This window comes from Rhinolophus hipposideros (assembly GCF_964194185.1).
Source record: "Rhinolophus hipposideros genome assembly, chromosome: 2".
Lineage (NCBI taxonomy): Eukaryota > Metazoa > Chordata > Mammalia > Chiroptera > Rhinolophidae > Rhinolophus > Rhinolophus hipposideros.
The window spans coordinates 91860426-91880314 of NC_138048.1; the positions used below are offsets into that span (position 1 = coordinate 91860426).

The 19889-nt window shown below is 32.4% G+C and overlaps 1 protein-coding gene across 2 annotated transcripts in view; it reads left to right on the forward strand.

The window, feature by feature from the left end:
* Positions 1 to 19889, forward strand: part of NCAM2 (neural cell adhesion molecule 2) — a 459814-nt gene that overhangs the window by 391282 nt on the left and 48643 nt on the right. For both annotated transcript variants that reach the window (XM_081065129.1, XM_081065130.1), the window contains exon 13: positions 18525 to 18644. In XM_081065129.1, coding sequence (XP_080921255.1) covers positions 18525 to 18644 — 120 coding nt within the window. The remainder of the gene's footprint in view (positions 1 to 18524; positions 18645 to 19889) is intronic.

Here is a 19889-nt window from a genome sequence, read left to right on the forward strand (position 1 = left end):
AATATCAAATTATTTTAACAGAGTATAAAATACTTCTCTCAAATAGCATAATTTATTTCTTTCAAATCCCACATAGAAATAAGTCCTCTTAATCTCAATCAAAATTATTATATGCTCTGCTTTATTCCAGTCTGAGAGTATAGTAGAATTTCTCTTTGTTTCTGAAAGTAAAGAGAGAGTTTTTATTTGAAAATAACAGCATTTTTTAAATGAAACTTTCATTGGAAATTTTTACTGTTTAAGATTTTCGCGTATCAAAGAATATAAAAACTGACTACATTTGGAAATAGCTATACGGTTGGATTTTTAATGTCCTTTCATTACATACCTCCCCTAAACCTTACATGTGGTTTTATAGGATTTAATTGCAGTATGTCTATTTTAATCAATCAATGGTAAGTTTAGCATTATAGGACTTAGTTTGTAAACAATGTAATTGAAGTTATGTACATGCCTTATTACTGCATACAATTACAAAGTTTTTATCCTGGTTTTTATTTTACTAAAATTTTTATTTTAATTAAAATCTGAAGGAAAAATCAATGTATATGGTGGAGAAAGTTATTTTCAGTTTTGTGAAGAAGTAGCATTCAATGAGTTTTTTTTTTTTAACCAAGATTTTTTTGAAATACAGATTTGGACTCATAAAATATATGCCAGTACCTGATAAGTCAGCAAACTAATTGTGAATCGCAGCTAAATTGGAAGAGAATGAAGATTACTAGATCAAATAGTGACAAGCATTTTGCTGCAACTAAAGAATTGCCACTCCGTAGTCCTCTCTATTGTCCCTAAAGAGGTTCCCTAAACTCAGTGGCGTCAGCAGTCCTCTTAGAATCAAAAATCTCCCTGGCTTGAACTCCAAAACTGCAAGCTTGCTATCTTTTATATTTACAGTAAGGGTTGCACATCAACAACGCATTCATTATATGTACAGGGTTTCCTACCAACACCACTGTTCCAAGACCTAGTTTCTTCCATGATTTAGTTTTTCATGATGCTCTCCCATCCACCCTCCACCCCCACCCCCGACACAAACATGTTTTTAGAGCATCAGGCTTGGATATGGCCTACAAAGGGTTATTTTGCATTACCCTGTTTCCCCAAAAATAAGACCAAGCCGGACAATCAGCTCTAATGCATCTTTTGGAGAAAAAAATTAAATAAGACCTATTTTTTTTTTCTTGTGAACAGATGGGTTTCTGACATCCCCATCAACAAAAGTCCATGAAATCTCAACTCTTTGTAGCTATCTTTTCGAGGCTGTTCAGTTACTGTCAACATACCTGGCTACCAGGGCTGTGTGGGAAAACAGCTTGTGTCAGATGGTGTCAAATAATTCCCACATTTTTTTATCCAGCACATCGACTCCACATGTCCTCATGTTAGAATCTCATGAAAGAAGTCTAAAACTTCTTTCATCCAATTTATCTAGATAAAAGACCTTTCATCTTGTGTAGAGATGAGAGAGAAGAATACTTTTTCCCTTAAATCTGAGAAGAGGACATGAGAGTACAAATATTCAAATGTGTAATGATCATCAGTTTTTAGTTCCCATATTCTTAAATTCCTGAGACTTTCCTTAATTCTGAAGGTCTAATCATTTTACCTCTCCTTGGCATCTCATCTTTGAATACAGTCATTTATTATTTTCAATGTAATATTGTATTTTTATATTTTGGCTTTTATTTTTAAAACACAGACCATATTAAATTTAATTAATTTGTTAATACATGAATAACTGCCATATTGGCAAATACAATTTTAGCAAAATGAGTGTATCAATGTTTCTTACTGAGTAATGATCAGTACTTATAATGAGCTATATTCCCTGGTGTGTTGTATGGTTTGTGAGGAAAAAAATTTACATGTATCTCAGAAACTGGCTAGTTTCATGTGCTCACTTAGTGAACATTTAAAATATAAATTGAAGCTTCAAAACCTGACAGTTTTTCCTAATAAGACCCAGAATAAAAAAGGTTATTCAATGTACACAGTATAGTGTTGCATATATTGTATAATATTCAACTACAAGAACAGCTGTTTACATAGATAATGATGCGAGTGGTGCCAGTTGAAATTATTCAATATGGCATCTCTGCCTATTGGTAGATATTTTTACATTGTGTAAGATAATCTATTATAATCCACAATATAATTCAATATAACCAAATATTTACTGGGGAATATACTATTTTATATTCACTTGAAAATTTTATTATTCAAAAATCCACTAATTATACAATAGATTTCAGTTTATTCAACAATTCTTGAAATCTTCATTGATATGTGAAGAACATATTGCATATGTACCAAGTTCTGTCTATAAACAGAGTATATAATCAGGTAGATATCTTTCTATTAAATTGTGAATTAGTTTTTGTAATTAAAATATACAGAATTGGCCTTCTTTTAATCTGAATTATAAAACTCAAAAAAAAGTAAATAATTGTCAGTGAAAATATTTTATTAAAGTCATTGCCTATAAATGTTTCTTTTATGATGATTGTTGAGTATAATTTTTTTTTGGTTTTTTAGAAAGAAGGCAAGTGATTATTTAAAATACAGAGTGAAAACAATAAGAATGAGCATCATAATTTAACCAAAGTTAAAGTAAGCCCACATACATATTTGTTCAAAGACATTTTGCCATGTAATAATGTTACCTAAATTGTGACTTTCTTAACTTTGTGGGGAATTTTCTATGGTGCCATTCAAAATAATGGAAGAAATCATTGATATGTTTTTATGTTACTTAAAAGCTTTGTTGTATTTATTTGTTTGCTTGTTTGTTTTTGGAAATGCACCTCAGAAGTTGTCCCTGCAGATACATGATATGATTATGCTTTGAAGTCTTTCTGTCTCCCCTCTCCTCCCCAAACTACACACATTTTGGTTCTTTTTAACTATAAAAAGGAAATTCTTTTCTTTCTTTTCCCCTTATCTTTGTGGGTATATTTCTGTGTCCTTAAAACTCATAATACTATAAATTTTATTTTGTTTTATAATATATTAGGTATTTTTTTAAAAAAAACAATGAGTAATCGATTCATGTGGACTCAGTGACATGAACCTATGTTAAAAATGCTAAGATATATCAGTTCTCAACAAGCTTCTTCAGCTACCACTTTTGATGAAATGAGTCTAAAGGAATTTTTTGTTTCTTTCATTTTTAAGTAACCAATGAGGCATAGCCCTTTTCTATTGTAATATAAATGGTTGTTTCATAGGCAGATCTGTAGTTTCCGTGTAGTTTCCTAAGAGCTAAAAGTTATTGTAACATCATTTCAAATTACACTATAAAGCTTTTATTCCAATGTTTCTTTTAATCCATGTTATTTAGAGTTGCCTGGGTCAAACTTGATTTCTATTATATTATTATATTTCACTATTTTAGAAACAGTTAAAAACAGTCATTGTTTCGAGTTAGTTCTAAACTACTATAAATTAAAAAAAAAAGTTCCAATGCCTTTTAAAATTTTTCTATAGAGATTTTTTTTTTATAATTACACGTTTTCCAGCATAAATGTGCCTGAAGAAAAATGGCTATCATTTCAAAATGGCTATATTTCACATGGTAAAAAGAGAAATTGACTATAAAAATATTCTATGTTAAATACTAGTGTAATAAACTTGTGAATATCAAAGAAAGGGGAGAAAAGTAATACGCACTAATTCCACGTTTTCAGTGAAAGGACATTTGTTCTAATTTGCATGTAGTGGAAAGAGTTTTATATGCTGAAACTGAAAACAAGAATATCTTGGATGGTTTTCATTGTGCCCATAAAAAGAACCAGAGCTAAATTAGAAATTTATATATAATTGAAATCTTAATGAGTTTAACCTGTGTAGATCAGAGTATACAGGGAACTAAGCTAAGAGAAAAATTGACTGAAATAAATCTTAAATAAAATGACTTGTCTACTGGAAGCTTACACGCATTATATCAAGAGGAGGACACAAATTCATATATAATTCTGCACTCAGACTGGTCTCTGCTATAACAATAAAGAAAAGTTTTATATATATATATTTAATTTTCAATAAAATTAATGAGCTTTTCTGTGCATCTGTATTTTTTTGTATTAGAGAAATAAATGGGGTAAGGAAATGGAATTAATTTATACAGGAAAGATGTTATGTGAGTAGTGAGAAAAGAAACATGAATATTTCATGAGTGCTTTATAGGAATTTAATTCAAGGATGATGAAAATATTCATAGTTCCCAGAAACTTAAAAAAAAAGTAGAGCCCATCTCATTGCTCAAACAGACACTCTTCTGGACACTGCAATATTCAGGGTAAATACGATCTTTGCTAGAGTATAGATGATAAATTCTTAATTCCACTGAAGAAGAAATGGGCTGACCATCGTGGCTATGTTGATAGTGAATTTAACTGATAGGAAATTTTGGAAGATCTATTTAACTATTACACCTCTAATATGTATGAAATCATGCCCAACACCTTTCACTCTATTAAACATTATGTCATTTTTGATTATCGAATTTTATTATGAACATTATTTATTTTTTGTATTATATATAAAAGTTTAAGGAAGAGTATTAGCTTTTCCTTTATACTGTACATGGCTCAGTATTCATTCATTGGGAACGTTCTAATGCCTTCTTCAATAATGCATCCTGTGGGGTAAAGGGGAACACCACGGGCTATCGCGATCAGAAATAAAATGGTTTTGGAGACTAGAACCACTCTGGTTCTCATCTCTTTTGCATTATGTGTGGACCAGGAGATAATGTTCTTGCTTTTTCTTGCTGTCGCTATCTCATGGGTTTCTCTTCTTTCTACTTATCAAGGTCTGATTAACATTTTAAACTTATAATGTGCTGCTTTGATTTTGCCACTGCTCTTTTTAAAAATCACTATTGTGCATGGTAGTGATATCTAAAATAGGACTCTCATATTTTGGGATGTGTGAAAAATAAGCCATTAGGGTGCATAAAGGCAATGGAAATATTTCCATTTCTCTAATCAAGTGATATAAACTATGATTCAAATAATCCAGTTAATAAATGGTTGACAAAACTAAGTGTATCTATAATACATATATGTGTGTATTATGTGATCTTGCATGTGTGTGTGAGTGTCTGTGTGTGTGAGTGTGTCTTAATACCCTAGACTTTCTTTTCTCCCTGGTCTCATGATGTTCCCCTAAATAACACATCAAAGACATTTCACTCACTTCACCAAACATGCATTGCACTTTGTCATGGTCATACCCGAGTATATGTTACTCCTCCCAGTATTTTTTTTAATTCATTCTTTAATGCACAATATAAATATAAGCTTCATTTTATTATTTTTGGTAGAAATATTTTACATTTCTTAGAAACTCTATAGTAAATATCAGTTATACTAGTACTTGCCAGCTTCCCATCTCATGATATAAATATTAAGATACGCGTCCCATCTCTCCATGTTGTTGCACGTCTGAGAGCCCATGTCCCATTTATCACCTGAGATAAATGAATGGGTTTTTAACTAGTAAGTTTGTTTATACTCAAATAAAATTATATGTTAACTATTTCCAAAATCTGTAAATTATCACCATGTGCAAGCTAAATTAACTAAAGCAATCTAAGCAAATTGATTGTTTTCTTCTTTCTGGTGTTTCCAGAAAGAAATTCCACAAACTTTTCTGGGAACTAATGTTAGATAATTAGTTCTGTAAAAACCTAACTCTGTTGTATGAGAATAAACCTTCATTCCACCTACCAAGATTTTCTTTTTAATTTTATCGTAGTATATTTTGGAATTTTAAGCCTAGACATAAGCAGACTCTTAAGAAAATGGAAATCGCAGTTTAGAAGCAGGCTTAGTTACCCCTGCCTCTTTCCCCACCCTTCAGATCAAAAGGCAGCAGCCAGTGTTTGACACAGGCTGTTGTTACTGGCTCAGGTGACATTAGGAAAGATCTCCTTAGGTGATAGAACAAGCCTGTGCAGTTTGGTAACAGAGACTTTTCAATGGATGTTTCTCACGTCTCAGGAAAATGAGTGTGCTCTGTAAAGCTGTTTCAAATTGGAATGTTTTGCCAGAGGTTTTCATCCCTATGAGTCGGTATTGTTGTGACACAGGGACACACTGCAAGAGCTTTGTATTTGGGGCTCATGGCATGTGATCTGTCAGGGTAACATTGTTTTAGCTCCACATCTGTTGCCGGGGCCATTTGTCCTATATCCTCTGTTTTTAACTCCCGTCCTTGACTAGTGGTTCTCACTTAATCCTGCAGATATTTGTCCTGTATTCTCTATTTCTTGATGCAAACTATAGTTTTAGTGATGTGCCTCATCTTTTACTTCATCTTATGAAGTGGCTTTGTAGTTATTTCATCCCTTGTGACTGGGGCAGATTATTTATCCCTTCTCATATATATATATATATATATATATATATATATATATATATATATATATACACACACACACACACATATATATTTATGAGAAGGGATATATAATGTATATGTATATATGGAAAAAGTGTATATATGGAAAAATGTGTATATGGAGAAAAAAATATATATATATGAAAAATAAAGCAGAGCAAGAAGATGGACTATGACTAGAGGTGGGATTGGGGGGCAATTTTAAAAAGATTGGTAAGGGCAGTACTCTGTGATGAGGTGACATGTGAGCAGAGCCGTGAATGAGTGAGAGAGTGATTACACAAAATCTGGGGAAGGCTGGCCAAGGCAAAGGTCTGTAAGGAGACCATCCTGATGGGATGTCATGTCCAGAGGGCAGGGTTCAACGAAGCCAGGAAAGGGAAATAGCCAGGGCCAAATCAATAGGGACCTTGTAGACCTCGGAGAGGACTTAGCGTGTTATTGTTAAAGCCATGGGAAGTCATTGCAAGTCTCATAAGGAATTTTTTTTAAGCAGTTTAGGTGAGGTTATTTTCAAGCACTGCATTACTAAAAGGGGCCCTCATATCTAGGGGAGAACCTTTATCAAATGTTCCTTCATTATATGAAACAAAAATCTGGTGTTACAAAAGGTGGTTTGTTATGTGGTTAGTAAAGGTGGTGAACACCGTGTATAGTATTGCATTATATAAATTTTGTTTTCTTTTTCTAAATCAATTGAATATTTCTGTGCTGTTTTTGAAATCCCCAGTTTTCACTAGTGTTTTCAAATATTAACATTTGTTTTTCTGCTCTTTGTATGCATTAATTTGTTTTCGGACATAAAGGTATGCTTATTGTTAGATTTTCTCTTTTGGTAGAATGTTTTGATTCTCACAATATAAAGGTCTTTGACAATTCAGCATGCATGGGATGTTCTTTTTAAATTCTTACATGGTATGATAAAGGTAAGTTACGATTTGTTGTGCCTAGGTTTCCTAAGAACACATTATAGAAACTTGTTGATCTCATTGTGTAAAAATAAGACCATATACCTTTTTTATAAACACACACACACACACACACACACAAGTGCACACACATGTGTGCACAGAAATCATATATTTGCTGTATTAATCACAACATTATATAGTGACATTAAATTTTCATACACTAAACATCTAGTGACTACTTTTGTGTCAAACACTAAACCTTTCTGATCTTTCATGTTGAACTGTGTGTGTGTTTGTATGTGTGTGTTTACACAGTGGGATTTTATTTTCTTCAATTTTCTGCCTATTAGTTTAAACCAGGTAAATGAAATCAGTATTTTTTTTCAATCCCACATTCCATCAGCTATTTCCTACATTTGCTTTTATTATTATTTATGGTGGCTTTGAGATATAATTTAATTTGTCAAGGTGTCATTGCCCCCACTTTATGTATGGTACAGCTAATAAATAGTAACACATGTCATACAGCTTTGAAATTTAAAACAAAAAAAAAAAATTGAGTTTTTCACTTTCTCAAAATGTATCCATCTCATTAAAGCTAAACTTTTGTGATCCGAGGTTAAAAACCATGTTCAAAGGTGATTATTTCACAACATATGTGTACATCAAATCATGCTGTACATTTTAAATTTATACAGTTTTATTTCATTTTAACTCAATAAAGATGGGAAACTAATTAATAAATTAAGTGAAAACTCAGGTGGAAAAAGATCTCATGTTTAGACGGCCTTAAAATTTTGGTATACTAAATGGCCTGGCTCAATATAAGTGTCAGCCTATTCAATCATCGAAATGTAAGCAGCTTTTTAAAAAAAAAATCAAGTTTTTTAGGAGAAGACACCTATGGTTTGATAGCAAACATCAAGTATTCAAATGTCTTAATAAATAGAAAAGATATTACAATGTAAGCAGGTTGCAGCAGGCTTTGTCTTTACGCAGGTATCATTATTTGTATTTACCTAGGCTTACTATGAATATTATCTCTCTCCAGATGCATGGGAAACTCTTATAAATTGGAAGTTTGACGAAGATTGTGTTGTATCTGCGGGTCACTTAGGGTGCAACCTATGAACATGAGTGTGCTTCCACTTACTTCTGTCCCCTTTGATTTCTGCAGTGTTTTACAATTTTCATCGTACAAGTCTGTCCCTTTCTTGGTTGGTTCCTAAGTATTTTATTCTCTTTGATGTTATGAAAGTGGAATAGTTTGTGAATTTTCCTTTCCAAATTGGTCATTGTTAATGCATAGAAGTACAAATGATTTTTGTGTGTCAACTTTGTATCCCCTTATATTAGTTCTTTTTTTTTTTTTTCCAGTTGTAAAAGCTTTTTCTGTGTGTGTGGAATCATTAGGGTTTTCTACGTATGAGATTATGTAATCTGTTAACAGAGTTAATTTTAATTCTTCCTTTCTAATTTGTATCAATTTTATTATTTTTTTCTTTCCTAATCGTGCTGGCTAGAACTTCCGTACTTTAAGTTGAAGCAGTGAAAGCAAGTATCCTTGCCTTGTCCTGATTCTAGAGTAAAAAATCAGTCTTCACCCCTGAGTAGGATACACTGCATGTTTTTAATAAGTTTATCCTGAACAACACGTGTACGAACTGTGTGGGTCCACCTATGCACACTATCTTTTAAATCTTTACTGTTTTGGACCCACATTTTGGAATCTGCGGATGTTGGAGGTGCCCCTAACCCCCCAGTAGTGTTCAAGGGACCAAGATATATAGCCTTTATTTTGTTGAGGTTGTATCTTTCAATACCTAGTTTTTTGAGTGATTTTCTTCTGAAAGGGTGTGTAAATTTTGTCAAATGCTTTTTCTGCATTAAATCCGTTGATTATATGTGTGTTTTTCCCCTTTGTAATTGTGTAATTCTATAATTGCAGTGTATATTGTATTGATTAATTTTTGCATGCTGAAACATCCTTGCATTTGAGGATTGTTCTTGCTTATGGTTTATAATCCTTAATGTGCTGCTAAATTTGGTTTGCTAGTATTTTGTTAAAGATATTTGCAACACAGTTCACAAAAACTATTGGCGGTTAGTTTTTGTGTTTGTTTTTGTTTTGTTTTGGAAGTGCCTTTGTCTGGTTTTAGTATCAGGTTAATATGTCCACAGAATGAGTTAGGACATGTTCCCTCTTAAGTTTTTAAGAACATTTTGAGAAGGGTTCGTATTAGGTGTTCTTTAAATGTTTGATAAAATTTACAGGGCGGCCACTGAGTCCAGGGCTTTTCTTTGTTAGGATATTTTTTATTACTGATCAGTCTCCTTAGTAGTTTCAGGTCTAATCAGATTTTCTATTACTTCATGATTTAGTCTTGATAATTTTTGTATTTCTAGGAATTTGTCCATTTCATCTAGGTTATCCAATTGGTAGACACAGACTTGATCATATTGCTTACTTATATATAATTGCTTATTTATTATTTTTTTTTGAGAATTGGTACTAATGGGAGTCCCCACTTTTGTTTCTGATTTTAGTAATGTGAGTCTTCTCTTTTCTTCTCTTTTTTTCTTCGTCCATACAACTAAAGGATTTTATTTTATTTTATATCTTTTTCAGGAACCAACTTTTGGTTTCATTGATTTTATCTGTTGTTTTACTAATCTCTAGTTCATTTATCTCTGTTCTAATGTTTACTTCCTTCATTCTGTTAGCTTTGAGTTTAATCAGTTCTTTTTCTAGTCCCTTAAATTGTAAAGTTAAGATGTTCACTTGAGATCTTCTTTTTTTAATGTAAGCGTTTGCAGCTATTAATCTCTCCCTTAATCCCACTTTTGTTGTGTCTAGTTTTCTCTCATTTTTATTAATCTCTAAGTATTTTCTAACTATCCACATGATTTATTTGATCCATTTGCTGTTTAAAACCATATTTGTTTTTCACAAATTTGTGAATTTTCCTTCTGATTTTCACATCAAATTACATCCCATTGTGGTCAGAAAAGGTACCTTGTATGATATGTATCTTTTTAAATCTATTGAGATTAAATTTGTGGCCTAATATACGGTCTATCCTGGAAAATGTCCATTGTGAACTTGAGAAGAATGTGTTTGCTCTTGTTTTGGGTAGAGTGTTCTGTGTGTATCTCTTAAATCTAGGTGGTTTATTTTGTCATTTAAGTCTTTTATTTGCTTTCTTATCTTCTGCCTGATTGCTTTCTTCATTATTGTGAGTGAGGTATCAAAGTCTCCAATTATTATTGTAGAACAGTCTATTCCTCTCTTCATTTCTGTCAGTTTTTGCTGCACATACTCTGCTGATCTGTCAGTAGGATATAAATGTTTATAATTGTCATATCTTCTTGCTGTATTGAAATTTTCATTAATATATAATGTTTTTCATTGTCCTTTAAAACATTTTTGTTTTAAAATATATTTTGCCTGATGTTAGTAAAGCCATCTCTACTCCCATTTGGCTATTATTTACACAGATAATCTTTTTCTACCCTTTCATGTTTAATCAGTTTGTGTCTTTGGATCTCAAATGTGCCTCTTATAGACAGCATATGATAGAATCATATGATTTTAGCCATTCTACCAATTTCTATGTTCTTTGATTGGAAAATTCAATCTACTTACATTTAAATAATTATCAACAAAGAGGGATCATTTTACAACTTATTTTATATCTGTCTTATAGATTTTTGTCCCTCATGTTCTGCATTACTGCCCTATGTTTAGTCATTTTTTTATTTATTTTTTATTTTTTTGGCAATGACATGTTTAAATCCCTTTCTCATTTTTTTTTGGTGTATATCCTGTAGTTATGTGCTTTAAATGTTCCGCAACTAAAGAGTAGAGTTCATAAGGGATAAAAGATAACTAGATTTTGTAAATGGTTTCTTTGGGTCAGTTGCTTTAAAAGTGGTGTTTCTCTGGTATATATATATACGTGTATGTGTATATATATATGTATATATATATATGTATATGTATATATATTAAATGTCAATTCAAAAAATCTTTGCTAAATTCTTATTCTGCATTCAACATAAAAAGGCTTTGTGAAACTGGGGACAATATATCTGATATGTATGACATACGTTCTGGTTACTAGATCCTTAACAATAAAATATGCAAATACACAAATAGGGTGCATAATTAAAAGTGAGAAAAATTATATATAGATGTTATTAGGAGGTGAAATAAATAAAATGAGGCTTAGAATTTCTACATGCACGGTTGAGGGTGGGGTATTCAGTTACAATAACTTAACTTATGCCCCACCCCCTACCTAAAAAAGAAAAAGGAAGCCTTCAGCACAGAAGGGGTTTTGTAGATATAGACACTTAGGGAAATTAGCAATTTTTTGAGTTAAAAAATAATCTGGTTATTTTTAATCATCACGTATTTTCATGAGTATTTAATAAAAACCTATTGTTTAAGGCTATAGAAGGAAATGATCAGTAATCATACATTGACGATATTTTACACATTAAGTAGTAGTGAAAAAATGTATCAAGTGAACTCTTCTTAGATGAGCAATTTTGTATATACAATCATATATTTTTAAAGAAAAATAGCAAGCAATTGCTTAGAACTAATGGAGATGTCTAGGTTGGCTATAGAATCATATGACCTCTCTAGGAGAATTTTGAAGTACAATTATGATGTAAAGTACAATTATGAAGAATTTGAAATAAAATTATGAGTTTCATCATAAATGAAGACTTTTTTAAATAAAAAAAAATATAAATTGTTTATGAAAAACTTTTTGATGGAACAGTTCTGTTTTTAAATCAAGGTTCTAATGTAAAGAGTATGTTTCTTTTTTTTAATAAGGGGTATATTTCTAGGGAAAGCCATTTGAATTTAAGTGACAATAGGTACTTCCTGTGTAAAATTTCATGTGCATTAAAACTCAATTGTTAAATTGTTTGTTTGTTAATTTTTATGTATAGTTTATAATTCTGATGAAAAAGAACATAAAACAACACAGAAAAGAGACAATTAATGAACATTCAGAAGTGATGATCTGTGATCTTAAAATAGTGCCATCAACTTATTGTTTTTAATAAAAGCCCCACACAAATAACAAAAAAATCATTTGATTAATTTTTCTTTCTACTGTTCATCAAAATATATAGCCATATAAATAATTTGTTATAAAGAATCTATCCATAAATCTTACTTATGTCAAATTATATATCCTATAAATTATATATTATGTTTCATAAAGGTCTCCAAGGTACTTTTAAAAAAGGTGAGATCATATTCTTTTACAACTAATGAAATCTTGAAACACTATAATTTGTACAAAAATGCAATTTAAATGTTTCAAAAGTAAATGAAAATAGAATTGAACTAAGATGATTATGTACATACACTTAAGAAAACTTTAACACTTTGCATAAGTAATGCAATTATATCTCAAGTTATTCTTATGTTTGTAAAGAATAACTGGAATAAAGTATTTAAAAGCTCTACATTATGGATAAAAAGGTAAAAAAATGCTTTTATTTTTATTCAAGCCTTTTGCAATCTCCTGTAGAAGGGAGCCAGATAATTTTTCTCTCTCATTAATAAAAGCCTTTTTTCAGCTTGTTTTAATTGTTTAGAGAACAAAAGCTGAATCCTAGGAGCAAAACTTTAGAGACTATATTTTCAGAATATTTGAGGAGATTAACAGTAAGTGTAATTTTGAATGATTAATTCTGCCCTAGCTAAGCTTTGTGATTCCTCATAGCTCTCTGACATGTTTCACAGGTTTTGACAACTTCAAAAGTTCCATTTATGTCAGTGAGACAGGAGTTCTATAGCAAGGGAGTCCTTATCTGCTTGCATTGAATGATGGGAAAACCCCATGGAGAGACCCAGGGGTTTAAGAGAATGAAGAAAAGACTATGTCTAAATTTAATCTCACTTAGAATTTTGTTCAGCCTAATTAGTTTGCAAATATATAATTTATTTTACTCCACAGGTCGTAAATGTTCTGTAGTCTCTGCTTCTCCTGACAGCCAAAGGAAAAGGATTTACAATACATTAGCGGTACAACAACAACAACAAAACAAAACCCTTATTTATTCAGCTTCCTTTAATAAAGTCTGATTCCCTTCTTAAAGGGAGAGTGCAGCTCCAGAGTTTTCTCTCTAGTATTATCATTTACACACTTTTAAAAATAATGTAAAAAAAGTCATAACTCCCTGTTTTGTGCCATTTTAAATGTCATTATTTTGTCGTATTTCAATATTTTGCTGTACTTTTTGCATTTTCAACCGGATATAAAATGGTCATTTATGAACCTCAATTATATTTCAATCAAGCAGAAACATTCAATTAGTGAGGGAAGCTGGATTCTTTATAGAAACTACACCTATTGCCATGTCAAAGAAAACTTCATAGTTGTGTATAATTTTCAGGAGAATTGCTTTATGATTTTTAAATCATGCTGACTGAAAATACCTATAAAATACCTTAATTTATGTCATTTGTCCTTAGAAAACTTTTAGTTGTTTGGGATGTCGCTCTACATGGAAAAGAACCCATCCCACTCTTCAGTTTTTGGTTTTATTGTTCTATTGTATGGGTACCTCTGAAGAAAGAAAGTCTTCCATTAGCTAACTTCATAACATGAGGGCTGACTTCTATTATAGAGAACACAGCCTCTTATTTTTCAAGTGGTTGTTTGCTTTCAGGTCCTACCTACCTGGAGTATTCAAAAACCCTGTGTGTGGCAATTTGCCAGTAAATGGTGTATGATTTAATGTATATATCTTCTCACTTAAGAATGGCAGGTCCAATTGCAGATCTGGGCTTTGCCTCCCTTCAATCTTGTTTCTTTCCCTCTCTTTAAATTTGTCCCAATTTATAGAGTTCTTTCTATTTCACGCAATAATCATGGTGTTCATACAATGTTAATACTGGTAAGCCCCATAATAAGAGTTATTGTACCAAAACCTTTAGAGTCAGAATTCAAAAAACAGACTGATTTCTTCTTGTATAGAAACTTTGTAAAACTTGCATTCTTTTACAAAGAGTTTATTTCCATGCCTCTCCCCTGTAATTTTGAACGTTTTATGTAAGGCCTCCCCCATCCACTTTACTTTTGAGTGTTGTTGCTTAGCTTTGTAGTAACAGTTCAGCCATCATTTTAAACTCTTTGCACCTCTCTGCAAACTGCTCTGCTGTAAAAGTCGTCAGTAAAGGGGAGAGTCTTAACACTGAGAACCGAAAAATACAAGGGGACATGGGAAAAATTGACTCCGAATCGATCATAAAGTAATGAAAGAAATAGGTTTCCCTTGGCAAGAGGTAGGTAGCATTCAAAGTACCTCACAATTCCTGTGAAATGTTAGAGGAAGAGACTTGCTGATAACCCAAACCAGAAAGAGCTTTTACTAGAAATGCTCAGATATTTCAAGTAAAATGTGGAGTTGCTTTTTTTTTTTTTGAGGGAAGTTTGTTTTAACTGTTTAATCTAAGTAATAACCTTAATTTCCCCTGTTTCAATAATTATTTTCTGATACTTTGATAGCTCTATTGTTATCCAACTTCCACCTTAAAGGATAAAGTGTGATCTCCACACTTCTGATTTATGAAGAATTTTATCTACACTTTAAATTGTGTGCTTTAAATTTTATTGCCTTTCTTGCTTAATTGTACAAGACAAACAAAATTGAATATAAGCATTACCAGTTGTTCGCACACAGCTGAGTTACAGTGTACCATGTGATCTAAAAATGATGGTAGCAGCTGCATCTTTACATCATAGAAATATGGAGGTATATCATATACCGAAGTTATCTACAGTAGTAAAAGCATCTCTAGCCATCTCTCATAGATTCTTGTGTAGCATACTGTCTATATAGATTATCTTTGTAAATGTTAATATTTATATGTAATTATCACTAAGACTATTTTTTTGCCAGGAAAAATAGAGTATTTGCCATTGAACAGAGTCAAAGATGAATAACTTTTGGGCTACCCATTATTTTGCACTATCTCATAGTCTGCAGATATTGTCCCCGTTTGTGTAGATAATTGATACATGGCAGTTTTTATTTCATATATCACAATTTTTTTTTCAATTACAGTTGACATTCAATATTATATAGTCTTTAGGTCTACAGCATAGTGGTTAGACATCTATATAACTTATGAAGTGACTCCCAATAAGTCTAGTACTCCCCTTCACCATATATAGTTTTGCCTTTACCTTCTTTCAACTTATTTGTTACATTTTTGTTTCTGTGACATTTAATAAAAGGGTCTTTATCAGAAGTTGAGAGACCAACTCAGGCCTGAGTTAGTTTTATTTCAGTCAGTGGTGGAATCACCCAAAGCCACATGGTTCTGTCAAGAATCGAAAGCATGTATCACCAGTCTCGTTAACAAAAGTTATTATAGTCAAACTAGTTCCTGCATGAGTCTGTCATGCTTCCCATGTCCCCATGTTCCCATGCTCCATCAATAAATTATCCATTAGGATAAAGAAGAGGATACTCAAACACCAACTCTCCATGACATCATATTGAGCATTGACTGCTCCGTGACAGTAAGCCCTGAAAAACAAATATACAAACAAAGGTCTGACAATTAAGTTAGCAAACATGTTGCAACAATGTTGCTAACTTTTTTTTGATATCAGAGAGATTATGCATTATAAATTTGTACCAACTGGACAAACAGTTAACCAGGTTTATTACTTAGAAGTGCTGAAAAGGCTGTGTGAAAAAGTAAGACAACCTGAGCATTTCACCAACGATTCATGGCTCCTGCATCATGACAATGCACCAGCTCACACGGCTCTGTCTGTGAGGGAGTTTTTAGCCAGGAAACAAATAACTGTATTGGAGCACCCGTCCTACTCACTTGATATGGCCCCCAATGACTTCTTTCTTTACCTGAAGAGAAAGGAAATATTGAAAGGAAGACATTTTGATGACATTCAGGACATCAAGGGTAATATGATGACAGCCCTGACGGCCATTTCAGAAAAAGAGTTCCAAAATTTCTCTGAAGGGTGGACTAGGCACTGGCATCAGTACATAGCTTCCCAAGGGGAGTACTTGGAAGGCGACTGTAGTGATATTCAGCAATGAGGTATGTAACACTTGTTCTAGGATGAGTTCGCGAACTTAATTGTCAAAACTTCATACTTTTATAAAGCTTTAATATCTGCATAACAATTGATCTAGTTCACATTGGTTTAAAATGTGTTATAATAATTAATTGGCTACATTGATAAAATATGATGAACTTTAAACTGTTGAATTCCTTGTTACACTCACCTTGAGCAGAAACTTTCTTAAGAACAGTAGGACTCCAACTTCTTAACACTTTAGCTGCCTAACTCTTAGTTTTACTCCCTCCCCATTTCCATAATCTGTAAGAACAGATCCAACTATGCAGTAACCTCTTTTTTTGAAGCTATATTCCTTTTCTTATGCTGGTATTGCATGTGCATTGACTCCAGTTCACCAACCAACGGGATTTCGGTTTGCTGAAATAGTTCACAAGTTGTTAGCCTATAGGAAATAGTTGAATTAAAGCCTTGGTTTTCTCGTTTATCCTTACAGCTTCTAATCAGTTGGATTTTCCTGCCAATCAGTCTTTTTCCAGTTTTCCTCCCATAGCTCTGACAGCGTTGGCTAGCATCTGAGGTTTTGCCAATGCAATGTGCTATCAAAAGCAGGTTCAGTTTTCTTACAAAGTACAGAAACTCAGAAATACAAATTTCAGTTTTGTCTCTTGGAAATTTTATCCTTTCTGTTGGTTTTAGAACATTTCTACTGGATTAAATAAGATCCAGTTGATATCTGGGCTATTATTCTTTACCTGTTTTTTGACAAAATTTACCAAATACTCTATGTAATTTACATATATATAATATTTATATATACATATATATAATTTTCATGTAATTTAAATTCTAAATTTTAGACAAAATATTTCTACAGTACATCCAGCCACTATTTTTCTATTTTTAATAAATCAATGAATAATAAATATTTATAATAAAGAATTTAGCAAAACAGATGTGACAATAATGAATATTTGAGAAAAGAATTGGACAAGAGGAAACGTTAAAACAAATTCATCATGTGTATCCATGCAGTGTAGAATGAAAAATGTTATCTAGTGAATCTATATGGTAATGTAATTCATTATCAGAAATATGTTAATCAGTTATATTGGAATTTTATGAAATGTATACCATCTTCAGTCGTGGTTCATATAAAACAATAGCCCTACAAATATGGTTCTGGTTACTTATAGCTTAATATTTTATTTTATGGTATATCGTCTTCTATTATGAATTGACCATTTGACTTGGAGTTAGTATGTAAACCAGACATAACTTCCTTTTGCTTCTGTATCAAGGCATTGCCATTTCCACTAGTTAATTTTTGCTTTGTTTAGCAAAAATAGTAAGGAGAGAGACAACTATGGAGTTTTGTTAGCTCCATCAGAGGAATTTGTAAAGATGTAATATTTTGAAACTTGCAATTGTATCCAAAATTATCTGGCAAATTGAAGGTGTTGACGTGATCCAGAAGATGTTTCCGGTAACCTTTACATCCCTGTGCTTTTTCAGATTGTCATATTGAATCCAAATCTGGTACAATGTATAATTAAGAAGAAATTCAGAGACACAATACAAAAGATAATAACCTTCAAACTAGCATTAAAAATAATCTGATTGATTTTAGATCATCCAATAAACGATCAACTTTTGCTGTAGAGTCAGCTGGGACACTTCTTAGACATCACTGAAACACCTTATACTGGAGGCTGGAGTTCTGTGTATTGAATTCCATTTCTCCATCCTATGGAAAATCCATTTAGAGTAGACAAAATATGTGGGATGCATGCAGTAAGAATGTTTTATTTAATTCTTATTTCTTGAGTGTTAAAAAGGTGAAAGAAAAGATTTTACTTTCTACTTTGTGAGTGTAAGCATCACAAAAGAAGCACTCAGTTTTGTTCTTTGAAAGGTTACTGCATTGGGTTAACACTAAAACACGGTTGAAGAAGAGAGCTGTTCCCAAATCTCCTTATATATATTTTGTATCTTTTTCAGTTATTTCATGAAAAGATTTACAGTGATTTTTTTTTCTACTCAGCTTTGTAATAGGTTGATTTGTTTACTTGTTAAAATATATTGGTCATCAGTACATATGTTTTTTTTCTTCTAGCAATGGTTGTTCTGAGCAACCTGGAACCAAATACAACTTACGAAATCAGGGTTGCAGCTGTGAATGGAAAAGGACAAGGAGACTACAGTAAAATAGAAATCTTCCAGACATTACCAGTCCGTAAGTATGCCTCTCTAGCTGGCTATTTCCACTCTCTTCACTTGCAAATTTAAATGGGCTTTTTAAATGCAGAGAGATGTTTCAGCACTTTGGGGGAGTGAATTATGTCTTTGTTGAAGTGTTTTCTGAATGTGGTGGCATCTCAGATTTATTAAAAAAATAACTTTGCTCTAGAGTAAGGCAAAAAAGAAAAGGAGCACAGCAATATATACAGTAAAACAGCTCTCAGGAAATTGTCCCCATCAGAAGGCGTTATTCATTCATAGTCTGATTAATTGGATTGTAGCCCACAAACTGTATTCCGCAAGAGAGGAGAAAAGTGTCTGTTTAACATGTGCCACATTCTATTCCTTCAATGAGGCATGGCTATTGCCTTTATCTTAGAAATTAGATAGGCCCTAAGAGTGAGAAAAATGGACCACTAATTAACCCATTGCCATGATGACTGTAGAAGAAGAATAACTATTGTAGTCTTATTCTCATTACTACCCTGTTTTGACTTTTAATAAGTCAATTAAGTTCATAGGACGTTCAGATGAATCTTAAAAGATTTAACATTTCTTTTATGTTGAGTAAATTGTTAAAAATGTGAGAACAATTGAGTGTGACTAAATGCCATTATAAAAGTTATGCATAACCTTGCCTATTATATACACAGTTTAGTTCAGTCAAATTTGCCACATGTATTACCTCATTCCAGTCTGTGACCAGTTATTTTCGGTTTGTTTGAAAATCTGCTAGCTGCATTCCCTTTTCTTCATTCTCAATGCCAGTGTCCTGTTTAGTTTCTTGTTATTTTTTCACTAGCAGGGCTGTGAGTGCATTTTGATTCATCATCCTACCTCCAGATTAAAATGAGGCTAGAGTGATGTAAAAAATTTAAAGAAAGCTGTTCTTTATTTATTTATAGTCCTCAACACCAGCCTGCACCTCCCTGTTTTCCATCTACACACACCTTTCCCTGCCTGCCATCCTCAAACCACCTCCCCCCACTGCCACAGCGCCCTCTGCATCAGTAGGTCAAATTAATTTGTGCATCCATCTTGATTTCTTTCCTTTTCATAATCTCCAGGGTCGCTGCACATCAGTCTCCAAGGAAAGCGTGGTCTCTTCAATAAGACCTTGGCTAACCAGTCCAACTGTTATTTTCGTCTTCATTTAGGCACACACCTTTATCATTTATTCATTCATAGAACACCTTTCTAGGTGTTCCAACCATAAAATATCTCTCTCTTACTCTTTGTT